Consider the following 16,261-nt stretch of genomic DNA (forward strand, 5'->3'; position numbering starts at 1 on the left):
GGAATTTTTATACTTTTTTTCTGTATTTTGTATGTTTTTCACCTAGATTTTGATAGAATTAAAATCAAAATACTGTTTATTTTAAAAGTAAAGTATAAACTTGCATATGGTTTATAATGATATATTTTAATTGTGTTAGGAAAAAGACTGGCAAGAGTGATAGAATTATGGGTATTTTTGCTCTCTTCTGATTTCCAAATTGCTTATAATGTGGCTACAGTCCTTTTATAATCAGGCCCATGTACACAACAATTACTGGTGTGGTTGGATAAAAATGTAGCAAAAGGGGAAAGCAAAGCAAGGTGTTTGGATGGGGTTTTCCTTTTCTGGGCCCTCTTGAAAGTTAAGGTGATAACCTGTGTTATGAGGGAGGCCTGTAAAATGACTCAGAAGATCCTAAGCTGTCAGCATCTTGGCTCTTTCAGACCCCATCTCTCTCCCCAGCTCCTGCTGCTTGCAGTCCACAGGGCGGGTAGTTTTCTTCTCACTGAACAGAAGCTGTCACAGGGTGCTCAAATATCAGCATCAATCTGAGCTCTTAAATTTGGGGACTTCACATTCTCATTAGGTTTCTTTGAATGTGGATGCCAATGACCCAGTGTCTATGGAAGAGTCAGAGCCACTTGTGGGGCTGTAAACTCTCAGATCCCGAGAGCTCCCTAGTTGAGGAAAACGTGTCCTGCTAGTCCAAGGCCAGAATGGCTGTCCAATATTAAAAATAATAATAAAGGAAAGAAAGAAAAAAAAGGATATAGTTATTTTCTTAATACTGTTTGAATATTTGTTTAAGTATGGAAAGGAGTTGAACCCTTTTCTGGTTTAAAATTTTAAATATTTAATTGTTAAATGTAAGTGAGATAACATTTCTTTAGCAGTGATCTGGTATTTAAATAGTGCTACAGTAGGCTGATTGCGAAGGATCCCAGCTGTTCATGGCTGATGGCAAAACCCTGGAAGGATGAAGAGAGGAATTGAAAAAAGTCCATTCTCCCAGGAGAAACTAACCCTTGAGTAGAAAAAGATTATCTTGGGTTTTCATGCAGGACAGTTTAGGAAAAAGCCAGCTAGGAGAAAGTTAGTAACTTATTCCTCATTAGGTGATGCAGACAGCTGAAAGTGCTATGCCTAAGTCGAGATCTAGGTAAAAGCGACCTGCAGTGGCCTTTGATGACAAGACCCTGAAAATCACAAGAACCAAGATGGCCTCGTCTATGCCCCTGCAGTTTCTACTGATCTGATTCTGGGCAAGTTAGAAACCTGTGCTCTGCTTTTACCTGGGGAAAAGCCAGTCAGTAAACCCAATACAACTCAGCAAACATTTGTTGATTGTATGCTATAACCTTAAGGTTAGACACCATAAAGATTACCAAAATAAATTAGATAAGGACCTTCCTTCAAAGTGTTAACACTGTAGTTGGATAAAGGGAAAAGCGTATATGAATGTAAGGCAGTACTTGTAGTCCCTTCCTTTTGAATATAAGACATTTCTGAAAATGTCTTCTAAAGTAGTGTCAGCCTCTTGAGGGCAGGAGCATTTATCTAACATGTATACTGTGCCTGGAACAGCCCTCAATAAGTGCTTGTTGAATATTGTTAAATGACTGCAGCAGTCAGCAGACAGACATGGTCCATGGGACTTCTGTCTCCCAGTGAGCTAATTGTAAAATTCTTAATTACCTTTCACCTTTTCGACACAGTCTTCTGAGATATATTTTCAGTGTTCCATGTGGTCTTTATTTTTATGCTCTTGTTTCACATCTGAACGTAAAGTCCATGAGCATCTGGTTAAGGCCGAGGAATCACCGCTTTCAGCATTCCCCATAGTTTACATCTCTGTGTCTTTGTGATCACTGCACTTTTAATCACTAGCACTCCTATTTTTCCATTTCCCACTAATTGCAAAATGCAATAAAATGCTGAAATCTTATAACCATAGCAACAAAAAAAGGAATGCCAACATTTAACTGTCAGGTGATTTTCAAAAGTTTAGCGTCTTTATCTGAAAAGCAATTTAAGGGAGCAGTGAAAAAAAGTGTAGGTTCAAAAGTCAAATGTTATTAATCCGAGGATGGCCTAGAGTACCTTTTGCTGTTTACCTAGTGGCTGTTCACCCAAATTTCAGGCAGACTTAGTAATGAGAGAAAAGAGTTAACCTTAGAGGCGAGCTGGCCTCATAAGCCCAAACCTGTAAATTTGCAGCAAAATGTTACTTATCCTCATAGACTTGTGACTTAATCTCCTCGAGACACTTTCTCTGAGCAAGACCAAGACCTCGCAGAATATACTAAATCTGTGTGGTGAACCTGACAGCAGAGAAGTTCTTCCCCTCCCAGGGTCTGTGCCTGGCAGTCTAGGGGCTGTTTTAACCCTTCGGGTGCTGGACTCTAGATCTTCTGCTCTTTTCTCCTGAGGCAGAGCCCACGCTGATGCACTAACCTATGGCGTCTCTGTGCTTCTCTTCTTACCTCCTCTTTCCCCTTCTCTTTCCCTTTTGCTGTGGTGTGTCCAGAAAAGGAAGTCGAGTTCCAGCGTGCACCTAATGGTGAGCCTTGCCTGCCCACCCATCTGCCCACTCCATGCTGCCTGTGCCCTCCTGCCAGCCACGCAAACCCATTCTGCCATGTGCGTGTGCTTCACTCATCCTCTCTGCATGTCTGTGCTGTGTGGGCAGGTGTGGCCTGTCCTGCCAGGCGGGGACCATTGTCCGAGGTCCCCCAGTGGCCTGAAAAGTGGACATTGGAATTTGTGGTCTGGCGTTCCCTGCTTCAGAGCCTGGACTGCCTCTAGCAGTCCCGGGCAGGAAGTGAAACTGGCAGAGACTCAGGAAGAGACCCTCACTGTCACTCAGGAGGAGAGGCCCTGCTCACTGGGCACAAACAGCCACTTCCTGCAGACTGGCAGCCGATGGGCATCTTCGTGGTGGGCAGGAGAGCTGGTTGTAGGCCCACAGCTCTGAGCCTTGCTCTCCTGGCCGTTTCCCCTGTGCAAGTGCCCATTAGCAGGCTGTGGCAGTGTTTCCTCCTTCCCACCCAGCCCTCAGGGGAAACAGCTGAAAAATAATAGAGACTGCATCTTCTTTACCATGGGACACAGGGCACCAAGAGGAACACAGCGACTTGAATCATTATGAAATCATCTGTTAAAGCCAGAGGTCGGGACACCTGGGTGAGATCCCAGGCCTCCACAGATATGGCAGGTTTTACAAACACCCTGGAGTCCTTGCACCATGCCAGGGTCTTTGTCTCAGCTGGGCTTTGCAGGCAAGACAGCCTTATGCAATTAGCCCCAAAGAGGAGGTCAGTATCAGCAACTGAGTTAAGAGATCCTTCCTGGTGGGAATGGAAGAGAATAGAGCTCTTGTGAGTTTAGACCCACATCCTGACTACTGGGACCTCTTTTCTCCAATGTACAGAGTCAAATGGACTCTCAAAGCACTTGGTTCCTAGCTTGAGGTTTCCTGCCTACCCCTGGGTTTGGAGGTATCTTAGCCATTGACAGTAAACTAGGGGTGGATGGCCTCAGGTCATTTCCAAGGGGCTATAAAAGAGGCCTCCAGGCTAGAAGGAGACAGCCTGGATAGCTTCCCGTATGTGTCCTCATTTGTGCCTTGTGCAGAGATGATTGTCTCTGTGCCTGTTGAAGAACTCTCAGGCATTAGGCTGCTTCTCGGTGGCCACCAGCTCAATTGGGACTCATCAGTTAGAGGATCGTAAGAGGCAGAAAGCATTGATATGACTCCCTGCCCTAGAAATTGGTCGGCCTCCTACCTTCCTTGCCATCCTCCCCTCAGCCTCCCTTGCTGTGAAACTCTAACATTTTGAAAGACGAGATATCCTGGTGGTCTCTGCTGTTAGGAATGTTGGCCTACTGGGCAGCCTACTCTTTCCTGGGGGCTGGGTTCTGGAACTGTAGCCACAGCCCCCATCTGGAGTCACCTGCCCTCCTCCCCCCTTCCCCCTGCCCCTCCTGACACTTCTACCCTTTCTCCCAGCTGACCAAGTCTAAGAGTTATCAGGCAGGAAGGCCAACAACACAGCCCTCTCTCTGCTCCTTGGGGTCAGTCGATGCGTTTTGTATCCAAAGCCGAATTCCAGCCCTTTCCTCTGTAGACACCGTCTCCTAGACTAGGTTTTATATCTCTTCTTGTTCCTTCTCTCTTCCAACTAGGCTTCATACTGGTGTTTTAGGGGAAAGGAAATGTAGGTGGCAAATTGAAAGAGCAACAGGAGGCTGTTCCCAGACAGGGAACCCAGAGTCTTTAAATTTTGTTGTGCTTCCCTAAAAACTACCGTTCTTTTCCTTTGTAAAGTGAGAAGAAGATCCTGAATTTCTTTGGGTGAAATATGATAATGCAGTGATGTGGCATCTGGCATAAGCAGAGATTTCTGGAGAGATGCTTTAAAACAAGTCTTTGGGCTGGTCCCACCTTGAGGATACCTCCAGAGCTAGGTTTCTGGACCCCTCCAAACACTCCCCTCCTCCAGTCATCTCTCCAACCATTGCTCCCATTCGCATAGTGTAATGGAGGCCACCTTAGGCCTAGCTCCTCCAGGCCAGGCCAGGCCAAGGGGCAAGGGAGGTCTGGGAGTCGAACCTGAGCTGCTTTGGTGACTCTAGAGGAACTAAACCATCTGTTTTCTTGTCTCAGCCACAGAGCAACAACAAAAACAGTCTCGTAAGCCCAGCCCAAGATCCCGCGCCCTTGCAGACGGCCATGGTACCTCCTGACTACAGCTTCTCTGCCCCTGCCCCTGCCTGCTTCCTGCTCCTTCCCGCTTCCTCTTCTTGCCCTCCTTCCCAGGCCTCCTTGGCCCTTTTCCTTTCTCAATCCCTATAGAGCAGGCTGCTTTGTGTATTGCCCTGTAGGCCCCTTCCCCCTCATTGCTTGCTTGACCAGGCTTCTTCCTGCATGGCAGAACTGCTGCTCCTGCTCCTTTCACTATTGGGGGGAAGAGTGATCAGGGTGCTGAGCACCAGGCTGGGCCCCCAGTGGGTCTGCTGTGGGGGCCGGGAAGGTGAGTTTCTTATAAAAGTAGAGAGTAGGAGCTTTCTTGGAATCTGTACATCAGTTCTTGGAGGCCTCCTTGTGAAACCTGCCTCAGCCTTTCCTCTGCAAAGCCATAAACAAGAAGGGCTGGGGTCCCTCACCTCTGGATGGTGCTGATCTCTGGGTTTCTGGAGAACCCCATGCTCTTCGTGCTGTCTCAGTTCTCTCAGGGCTTGTCCAAAGGGTGCCGTGGGCTCTCAGAGCTCCTGCTAGAGATGGCTCACGAGAGAGTTAGCAGGGGGATGACTAGGAAAGGAGAGGTAATTTTATCTGCTACCCCTTCTATTTCCTGTGATCCCTCATGCTGCCTGACATGGTGATGTAGGGACAGGAACTCTGGGGAAGGCAGAGGTGGGTGAAGCAGACACCTCTCTGGGCTTAGCTTACTGAGGGGGCATCCTGGATCTTTCTAGGAGAGCTTAATCCACTTTCCCTGTGTTCCTACTTTCTGTATACCCCTTGATGAACACTGTTGGTGGGGCCCAGCCGGTGCCCTTGGCCCTATAGCTTCTTCAGTGTACTTGTCTTGTAGGGAAAGAAAACTCAGAACTAGCAGAAATAAGGGATAGAGGCCCTCATCCTCTCAGCTCCCCTGGTACCTGCTTCCATTAAGTGCCAGGCCTCTCACCAGCCAGTGCTGTCCCCTAAGTCTGGGGCTTCCCAGCTACCTGGGACCCAGCTGATTTAAGACATTTTGATTTTTGAGAATGGCTGGTGGGCCAGCCTCAGTGATCATCATAGGGTCTCTGAAGGTACTGGGGTAGGAGTGGGGCCCCTCAGGGAAGAGCTATAAGTTCTGCCCCCAGGTCAGGAGAGTAATTTTCATCTTCTCTCACAGGAGCCACAAACCACCGTGGTACACAACGCTACAGATGGGATCAAGGTGAGTGGATCCTGAGTCTGTCTCCTGCTTTCCATGGCAGCAGGAAACAGGCAGGCTGGGTCACAGGGTCTGAGGGTCCTGACTTTGGCAGCCTACAGGCTGCACCTTGAGACCACAGTGTTTGCAGAGTCTAGGCTCGGGGTTGTGTGTGCCCACTCGTTGCTCCATTGCCAGGAAGTGTACTGTATCTTAGTGATTCTGAGCTCAGGCCCTGTATTCAGATAGGCCTGGGTTTGAATTTGGGCCCTGGGCCACTAGACAAGACACTCTTATTGGGGATAATAATAATAAAATTTTCCTTCATGACTTAGGAAGTTTAAATGAGAGTAAACAGCTAGAAAAACAGAGGCAAAAGTATAGTCAGACCCCATAGAGTATTCTCCATGGCCTCACCCTTTATGCCTTCAATAACTTTGTCTCCTTTTCACAACCAGTAGCAAATATTTATTGAGTCCCAAACCATCCATGGCTCTGGTGTACAGAAGTGACAAGACTAAAAAATCCCTCCCCACAGGTGTGGGGGAGACAGATAATAAAACCAAAAACCAAATAAATAAGATAAAATCCAGTAGTGATAAGCACTATGGAGAAAATGGCACAAACTAAAGAGAGCGTGAACAGGGCCTTTAGTTACGGGGTCAGAGAAGGGCCTTCCCCAGGGGGCGGTACTCGAACTGAACAATGGCAACAAGACAACCAGGCAGACTCTGGGGCAGAGCGCTCAATACAGAGTGAACTGCAAGGGCAGGGGCTTGGTATGTATCCAGAATGAAGAAATAGAAGAAATCAAACACCTAAGAGTGAGATGAGCAAGGGTGGAGAGCAGGGGTCCGGGGTGGCAGGAGGGTGATGAAATTGGAGAAGCAGTCAGGGACTGCTATATAAGACTTTTAGGAGTTTGCATTTTATTCCAGCAGCAATAAGAAGCTATTGGAAGTTCTCAACTGGGAAGTAATGTAGTCTGAAAAACCACTCTGGCCATGTTATAGGCAAGAATTTTAGGAATCAGACAAGTGCAGAAGCAGGGAGATCAAGAAGTGATTGTAGCAGTTCAGGTGCCAGATGTTGGTAGCTTGGACTCAGGTTGTAGCTATGCATTTGAAGAGAAGGGGTAGAATGGTATTTATTTTGGAGGTAGTACTGACAGATTTGATTTTAGATCGCATATATTTTTGAGGGAAAGAGAAAAAAGTAGAATCAACCTAGGATCAAACCTAGGAGAAGACTCTAGGTTTTCACCCAAATAATGGCATCGATGGTTCCATTTACTGAGTTGAGGAAGATTAGGGAGAACATTTGGGGATCCAGAGTTTTGTAAGAATAAGATGGCAAGGGTGAAAATAGAACTTTCCATGATTCCTCCTTGAACCTCTTGTAGGAGTACATGCTCTGCTTTTCTGCATGGTTCCTCTGGTTTCCAAGGGCCTAATTATATAAAAACATATTCTTTTTGGACTACAGGGTTCCACGGAGAGCTGTAACACCACCACAGAAGATGAGGACCTCAAAGGTAAGTGCTAGCCTTTGGTGGGGAAGGGACCCAGCAGTGTCCCAGGTACCTTGGCTCCAATGGAACACCTGCCTTGTCTGCCCCCAGAACTGAGATTGATGGCTCCCTATACCCCAGGAGAGGGCTTGGCATAAAGCTACTTTACATAGGCCAAGGCACGAGACCCCTGTGTGTTATTACTAGGCTAGGCAAGAGGCATCTTTTCTTTGACCCCAAGTCTGGAATAGCTAAACTAGAACTTTTCCTGAACCTGTCTGGGGCCAGGGCTCAGAAAACTGTTGCTGATAATGATGTGACATCCTAGAACAGGGACGTCTTGAGTCCCTGTAGAAGTAGCCCACAAATGTCATGCACCATTAGTAGAGTGACCAGTTATCTCAGTTTTCCCAAGATTGAAGTGATCGCTAGGATGTGGAACTTTAAGTTTTAAAACTGGATCATTCCTAGGCACATTGGGATAAGTTGGTCACTTTCATCACAGAGCCTTGGCATGAATGATGAAGTCTGAGTCACATTTGGCTATGTCCGGTGATCCTGTGAGGACCACCAGCCTAAGCTTGGGCCTGGCCAGAGTGCCAGGGAGTGTGGGAAAGCATGACACTCTACTACTTTGCATCTCAGTTTCCTTATCTGTAAATTGGGGATTATAATAATAAAATTATTCTTCATGACTTGTGAAGTTTAAAACGGTGGCTAGAAAAAACAGGAAGAGTATTGTCAGACCCCAGAGAGCATTCTCCATGGCCTTACCCTTTATTCCCTCAATAACCTTGTCTCCTTTTCACTACCAGTAGCAAATATTTATCGAGCCCTAAACCATCCATGGCTCTGGTTTACAGAAGTGACAAGACTAAAATCCCTCTCCACAGGTGTGTGTGTGGTGGGCAAATAATAAAACCAAAAACCAAATAAATAAGATAAAATCCAGTAGTGATAAGTGCTGTGGAGAAAATGGCACAAAGTAAAGAGAGCGTGAATAGGGCCTTTAATTAAGAGGTCAGAAAAGGGCCTTCCCCAGGGAGTGGTATTCGAACTAAACAATGGGAACAAGACAGCCAGGCAGACTCTGTGCTGCTCTTTGGTTTGGCCTCCTGGAATTGCTCCCTTTACCTTCAGTTAAGTGACCTTACAGCAGGCTCTCAGAAAAGATGGAGGAATGTTATAGGACAGAGCTTAGAGAACATGCCTAGGGGCAATAAGGGGGCACCAAACTTTTGAGAACCCGCAAAATAGCATAAATGTGTAATGCAGTAAAGAACAGTTGCTCAGGGCTGTTGGGATTAAGGTCAAATCAGTTCAGTTCTGTTGATGCTGGCAGAGTACATGGATCTTTCACTGCTGGGCTCTTGACCTTGTAGCCTAGCCCCCTAGAACATCTTTCCCAGGAGAAGGAGTCCTTGTACAGGCTGTTTGAAGGCTCTTCTAGAAGCCACAAGCCCAGGTCTGTGCATCTCCTTGGGGCTTTTGGCTGGGAGGCCTCTCTGACAGAGGTGGCGGCGTGGGATGTGGTCCAGTGTCCATAGCAGCCCGAGGCGTTGCCTTGCCCCGGCTCTGCAGGGCCACGGGCTCAGGTCCTGTCCGGCTTGCTCGCTCACCTGCCTTGTTCTGTTTGTTTTGGCTGCTCTGCCTTGCCCTGCCCTGCCCTGGCTGGCTAGCTGCCCCGCTCCGCACTGGGAATGGCAGCTCGGTGCCTGAAGGACGGAGCTCCCGGGACAGAACAGCTCCCTCTGCAGGCATGCAGCCCCAGCCTTCTCTCTGCTCCTCAGCCAGTAAGTGTGAGGGAGGCACAATCTGGCTTCTGTCTCCCCGGCTCGTCCTGAAGCCCCTCAGGGATGCCCCCAGAGCTGTCAGCCCAGCCCAGCTGTCCATCTGAGTAAGCTTTGGGAGCTCGGCCTCTGCTGGGTGGGGTAGCTGATTGGAGGTGCTGTTAACCAGGCAGGGGGTCCTGAGATTAGGACCCAAAGACATAAAGAAGAGTGGGTGGAAGAACAGGCATGGTGGGAAGAAGTAGAAAGCCACTGAGATGTGCAGTGGGCCTTGCCTCAACACCAAGCTAGGAAGAACCGCTGAGTCAGTGGTCAGATCACAGGTGGTGGGAGCCAGGCTGATAGCGAAAGTGTAGTAGCCCAGAAACCATGTTGGGATGTGTCTCCTGAGGCTTGGCATATAATATTAAGAACATGGGGCTTGGGTGAGACAGACCTGAATTTGAATCTCAGCTACACTACCGTCAAAAATGTGTGAAGTAGATTAAACCTCCCACAGCTTCAGTTTCCTAAGCTCTAAAGTGGCAATAAAATGGCCCATACTTTAGAGCATTGCTATGAAAAATAAATGAGATAGTAGAATGCTTTGATATGATACCTTGCTGAGTTAATGGTAGTTCATATTTCTATTTTTTGTTGTGTCTGTGTAGATTATGCCTTCGTCTGTTGCTTTTCCTCCTACCATCTATCCTTTTGGAATTTCTAAACACAATCTTCTTCACCCATAGGGTCCCAGTCAGGTCCTGCAAATGGATTTGGTGGGTTGGAGAGGGTGCGTGTGTATACATATCTGCTTGCCTCTAGAAAGTGGATAGAGCTCGTTGGTTCCTCTAACCTGCTGCTTACCCACCTAGAGCTGCCCCCTGAAGGTACTGATGGCTGTGGGGCCCTCTCCTGGCTGTACCTTTGGCCATACTGCCCTCTCCCAGCTGTGCCTCTGGGCTATGTTGTTCTAATGCTCGCATTTGTCTTGCAGCCTCTCACTCCTGTGAGGAAAGGCTTGTGGCCCGGGCCAGCCCAGGTTTCTGGTTAGTGTTAGCCCGAGCCCACCCTTACCCTGGCAACACCCTCTGCTAATAGTGGTGCTCCCTGTAAGCGAGCTGCCCATGAGTGCAGGTTGTCAACAGCAGTCCCTTGGCTTGGGATGGGGTGGAGGTGGGGGCTCTGAGGGCACCAGTTCTGCCTGCCTTTTGGTCTGAGCCTTGTCTTAGTTTTTTTGAGGGACACTTCCTGGCACGAGAGCTAGAATGAGATTTAGAGCTTCTCCAAATCTTGTCCAAGGTAAACAGAGCCGTCTCTTTGGTGAGGGCTCTGTTTAAAAAGAGTGTTTATAGTTCCAAGATCCTCTAACTCAGAAAAGCCCTGTGAAGGAGATGAGCAGGGTGAAGAGAATTAAGCATCCATCATAGGACTCTGTTCATCCTTTTGAAGCCCTCATCCCTGGCTATATTCTGCTCCCAGGCTGGCTGTTGCCCAGGGCTAGGTTCTGAACCACTGAGTGGGAGCTGGGTGGGGAGAAGGGGGTTGGTAATTGAGACCTGACTGAGCTCCTTTAGGTGAGAAACATAAGTGGGTGGTGGAAACAGCCTTATTGGGAGATGCTGTTTAGAGAGGCTGAACCTGTTGGGGATGGGATACACAGACTCTGGGCAGGGCATTTATGATGTGCGAGGTTCCTCAGCTGTTAAAGACAAGAGTGTTGTCTGTATCCTGGTTGTTGATGGAGAGGGAGACAAAGGCCAGAGAACCATAACTAAAAGGTGGGCTTTAGGAAAAGGGAGTTGGCTAGCTCTACCGACAACAGAGGGGATGGAGAGAAAGGTGGGCTCACTCTTCCTAGAAAGGGCCTTAAAAACAGAGAAGAGGGATGCCTTTGTCAAAGAGATCACAGGGGATTCTCGAAGGATAGGGGAGGGTTCTGTGTCACTTGGGAGCTTCCCAGTCCCACTCAGGTAAATTGCTGGATTTTTTTCCCCCACAGTGCGAAAACAGGAGATCATTAAGATCACAGAACAACTGATTGAGGCCATCAACAATGGGGACTTTGAGGCTTACACGTGAGTAGAGACCTATTTCCTTGAGACCCAAGTCTCTCAAGGCGTTTCCTTCCTCACAGAAAGCAGCTGGGACCCTGGAAAAAGGGAAGGCTGAGCTTTGGGCACAGTGTCTGAGTAAAACACCAGGCTCCTAGTTTGGGAGCCCTTCCAGGTAGAGACCCCGTTGATTGATTCAGCCCATGGTCTGAAAGGGCAGGGCTAAGCTCAGCAGGCAGGCCCCTAAGATCTTAGCCATCTTGTCAGGCCTAGTTCACAGCTAACCTGCTCCAGGACAGACACAACTGATGAGGAAGAAATACAAGTAATTCCCATATAAGACTGACAAGCTACTTTTTCTTTTCTTGCAGGAAGATTTGCGATCCAGGCCTCACTTCGTTTGAGCCTGAGGCCCTTGGTAACCTCGTGGAGGGAATGGATTTCCATAAGTTTTACTTTGAGAATCGTGAGTGGGTTCGTGCTGCTGATATACTCCTGCCTGCCCCTTCACCCCCTTTGCCTCTGTCCCCACTCACCCTCTCTCTTCCTAGTTACCTGCTTTTCCTTTATTCGACCTACCTGCTGCACTCTGGTCTGTGTGCTGGTCTGCACCCTCCTTGTGCCCTGAGGATGTTCTTAAATGACACCTTTGAAGACCTTGTGCCAGAGCCCTGTGTGCTCCTTCATTCTGCAGCTGTTTCATGGTAGTGCCAGTTGCCATGGTCAGGATCAATGTATTTCTTTAAGCTTCACTTCTTTCCAAGATGATTGGAAACCATTTGAAATGAGGTTGAGATGATATCAAATAATAATGAAGCTCTGTCTCTGCAGATTTCACAATAGAGGAAATTAATACCAGGATAAGAATGTGCAAGCCAGTAACAGGGCACTGTTGGTGATTTGTGAAATCGGAAGTTGTGGCTAGGGGTCCTCCTAAATATTGAGGGAGGCAGGAGTCCTGGCTGGGGGTTGTACACTGGACAGTTTGTGAAAGTCCCAGGAGATAACAAGCTGAATCACTACCTCTTCTCATCTTCCTGTCTACTCTCTAAGACCCTTGCCGTCTTATTTTTTTCTCTTCTTACTTTATCCTGGATCTTCCCCGTCTTGCCTTGAATTTTATTTTGTCACTGGTTTCTCTACTAACTACCATCCTCCCCATGCCTCAGTTGCAAATGTAAACCCTAGGCTGAGTAATTCTTGTAGCCAGACGCAATTCCAGAGTTTATGGAAAGTCTAGGAAAGGTTTCATGTAACCCTTGTCTAATATTTGAATTGAACTAAGATGTGAATCTCAATAAAAATAGCACAATTCAGTTTTTACTGATAATGGCAACCCACCTTCCTTTGGCTTTCCCACAAAGGACCCTGGAATCCTGAGTTTGTTTAATGATTCTGTTTTAACTTTGGATTTTTTTTTTAATCAAAAATCAATTTTGAATATTTTAAGTTCTTGATTTTGCTCTGGAGCCCTAATTAAGGCAAAACCAACCTTTATGAAATCTAAACATCAGCCTGGCAGAGTAAAAACATCATAGTTGAGAATCATATGGTCCTGAATTCAAATGTTATATGATTTGGGCAAATTACTTAACTTCCTTGAGCCTATCTCCGTATCTTATAAGGGAGAAAATAATATCGACGAAGGAATGCATGTAAAACCCCAGCACAATGTCTGATTAAAATAGTAGCTGCTATTACCATTGTTCCCCACTTTTCTCTTCCTTTTGGATAACCAAAACTAATGATGGGGTTTCCTGACCTCTGAAAGGTGCATGGGGGACTTGGAGACTCCCAGAATGGTTCCTGGAGAGAGGGTGAGACTTAGAAGTGCAGGCTGGGAGGAAAATGCTGGTGCCCAAGCCTGATGCCCTCCTACCTACCCCACCCTGCCCTGCCCCCTGCAGTCTTATCCAAGAACAGCAAGCCCATTCACACCACCATCCTGAACCCACATGTCCATGTGATCGGAGAGGACGCAGCTTGCATCGCCTACATCCGCCTCACTCAGTACATCGATGGGCAGGGCCGGCCTCGCACCAGCCAGTCGGAGGAGACTCGGGTCTGGCACCGCCGGGATGGCAAGTGGCTCAATGTCCACTATCACTGCTCAGGGGCCCCTGCTGCACCGCTGCAGTGAGCTCAGCCACAGGTGCACATGGGTAGGGGGGTGGGAATGGGCTGGGACAGGTGGTTGAGAGGTGGCATTGCGGGAGAGGAGATATGGGTCACCCCAGAGGAGTGGCAAGGGCTGGACAATGTGGTCGTAATAACTTAAGCTTTGAAATGAGACAGACTTGGGTCAAGCTCTAGGATTCCAAATTGGGTGGAAGGTTACATCCTTTCCCTAAGTCTCAATTTCCTCAGTTGTCAAAAAGAGGGAAAGAGTGGAACCTATCTCATTAAGTTGTTAGAATTAAATAAGATATTTATAAGTAAAGCATTTAGTAAGTGTTCAGAAAATGTGAGGCATTGTATTTAAAAAGTTAGCTTCTTCCCCATCCTCTACCTTCTCAGGCAGACTTGGCCATGTGTGTAGTGTGTTTAAGTCCCTGGAACTCATCTGTGTGTTTATTGTTCTCTGTTCTGTTACCACATCTATCCTGTTTGACAGGGGCATTAGGAGATCCCAGCTGGAGGTCGAACCTTCGCAGCCAGTGGCTCTGGAGGGCCTGAGTGACAGCGGCAGTCCTGTTCGTTTGAGGTTTAAAACAATTAAATTACAAAGCGGCAGCAGCCAATGCACGCCCCTGCATGCAGCCCTCCCGCCCGCCCTTCGTGTCTGTCTCTGCTGTACCGAGGTGTTTTTTACATTTAAGGAAAAAAAAGAAAAGAAAAAAGGATTGTTAAAAAAAAAAATGGAATCCATACCATGATGCGTTTTAAAACCACCGATAGCCCTTGGGCTGGCAAGAAGGCAGGAGGAGTTTGTGTGATGCCTATTCTGGCATGAGCAGCAGGCTCACCCACCAATCCTGAAGAGGTGAACTTGGCCTCTGGCCTCCACAGACTTGGGGGACCAGGCAAGAACTCTGACAGAGCTTTAGGGCTGTGATGTGATTGCAGCCCTTGAGTGGCCTGTCTGTCCCAGGTCTAGGAATGGACTTCTTCAGAATTTGCATAGGCGCCTAGAAAAAGGCTGATGAGAACATCGTGGCCATCAGACCTACTTGGGAGAGAACACAGAGCCCCCAGCCTGCTGTGGAGGCAGCTGAGAAGCAGTGGCCTGAGGACTGAGGGCCCAGATGTTGCTGTACTGTTCCATTTAGTGTAGAAGGGAAGAGAATTGGTGCTGCAGAAGTGTGTCCGCTACAAAGCCGATGAGAAACTTTGTGTTAGTCTGACATGTACTCACTTACTCATCCATTTCTATAGGATGCACAATGCACGTGGGCCCTGATATTAAGGCCCAATCCCTGCAGTGGGGAAGGGGAAGGGGTTGCCGCTTTGCTTCGTGTTTATTTTCTTATAACTTAGCAAGGAGAGAGCCAGACCCTGGTCAGGGCTCCCCTTGCTGCCTTTGGCAGTTCTGTTTCTGTGCTGATTTGGGCCATCTTTGTCTTGCCTTTTCATGGTGGTGGTCCCCATGCTGACCCTCATCTGGGCCTGGGCCCTCTGCCAAGTGCCCCTGTGGGATGGGAGGAGTGAGGCAGCGGGATTGAGTTGATGGTTGTCTCTATGCATTCAGGCTGCCCTCAGGGCTGCCTCCCTTCTTACTATTCCCTTGTTGCACGTCCATCTCTTTTCCTGTCTTTGAGATTGACCTGACTGCTTTGTCAAGAAGTGTCCTCTTTAAAGAGGCCTCTTTACTGACCAACTGAAGTATAGACTTATTGCTGGACAATCTGCATGGGCATCACCCCCACCACCACCTGCATGTACCCAATAGAGGTGTCCAGAGCCAAAGCTCCTTGCATTCATTGTCCCTATCTGTGCTCAAGGAGTTCCATTTCAGAGGGGAAAGACCTATAAGCAGATGGCAGAGAAGATAATGGAGGAGCGATTGGTCACAGTCTTGGTTTCCCCAAAACAACTGTGCAAGCTTATCTGCACAAATATCTGCACTATTAGGGAGAAAGGTGGGTAGATCCCAGCTCCCTGGACTACCTTCAGGAGGCAAAGCTACAGGTTCACCTTGGAGCCAGCTAAGAAGAGAGCAGACTCACAGGTGCTGGTGCTTGGGGTTTAGCCAGGCTCCTGGGAGCACTTCATGCATGCCCCAGCCCCTGGGCCCCTAGCCCTTTCCTGCCCTGAAGCCTGCAGTACCAGCACACAGACACCATCACCACAGGGTTTGGTTTTGCTGGCTTGGAGACAAATGGTCTTAGACTTCATTAAGACCCATAGCTTCATATGGCTGCTCCAGCCCCACTTCTTAGCACTCTTATTTCTCTTCTGGGGCTAATGTCAGCATCTATAGACAGTAGACTATTAAAAACAAAAACAAAACAAAAAGAACCCCACCTTTTAACCAGGAAATGGAAGGCATTTGATGCAGAATTTTTGCATGACATAGAAATAATTTAAAAATAGTGTTTGTTCTGAATGTTGGTAGATCCTTCATAGCTTTGTTACAATGAAACCTTGAACTGAAGATATTTAATAAAATAACCTTTAAACCGTCCATTGTGTTACTGCTGTTGGAGGATTGTGGCCAGAGGCTTAGATTTTAGCAGCCTGGGTTGCGAGGCTTCGGATGGAGAGATGTACCTTCCCCAACTCCCTTTGGGCTCATTTTGGAATGAAACTTCTTCATAAACTCATTAACCTCCAACCAGTCCACTGAGCTGCTAAGGCGAGTTGGGGGCGGGGAGGAAGGATTTGGGGCCCTTAACGTGGTGGGCCTTTAGGGTTATCGCCCCACCCCAGGTCCCCGCCCGCGCCAAAGACCACCCCTTCCACTTCTCAGTGGGCCGGCCCAGCTCCCCCTCTGCGGGGCTAAGTGGACGAGCCCGTACCCTTGCCCCGCCCCTTCTCCGAGAGCTGCGGTGCCCGACGCTCTTCAGACTGTGCCACCCCGCA

The 16,261-nt window shown here is 48.0% G+C and overlaps 1 protein-coding gene across 28 annotated transcripts in view; it reads left to right on the forward strand.

Annotated features, from left to right (window-relative positions):
• Nucleotides 1-15,863, forward strand: part of CAMK2G (calcium/calmodulin dependent protein kinase II gamma) — a 53,472-nt gene extending 37,609 nt beyond the window's left edge. For 6 of the 28 annotated variants that reach the window (XM_016121164.2, XM_016121158.2, XM_016121180.2 and 3 more), the window contains 9 exons: nt 2,510-2,542; nt 4,649-4,717; nt 5,886-5,930; nt 7,392-7,440; nt 9,096-9,209; nt 11,188-11,263; nt 11,611-11,705; nt 13,147-13,391; nt 13,854-15,863. In XM_016121164.2, the coding sequence (XP_015976650.1) occupies nt 2,510-2,542; nt 4,649-4,717; nt 5,886-5,930; nt 7,392-7,440; nt 9,096-9,209; nt 11,188-11,263; nt 11,611-11,705; nt 13,147-13,379 (714 nt within the window). In that variant the 3' untranslated portion in view covers nt 13,380-13,391; nt 13,854-15,863. The other 22 variants (XM_016121169.2, XM_036223811.1, XM_016121201.2 and 19 more) reach the window with 11 other exon arrangements.
• Nucleotides 15,864-16,261: the final 398 nt, after the last annotated feature.

Source organism: Rousettus aegyptiacus, unplaced genomic scaffold (genome assembly GCF_014176215.1).
Source record: "Rousettus aegyptiacus isolate mRouAeg1 unplaced genomic scaffold, mRouAeg1.p scaffold_m13_p_6, whole genome shotgun sequence".
Classification (NCBI taxonomy): Eukaryota; Metazoa; Chordata; class Mammalia; order Chiroptera; family Pteropodidae; genus Rousettus; species Rousettus aegyptiacus.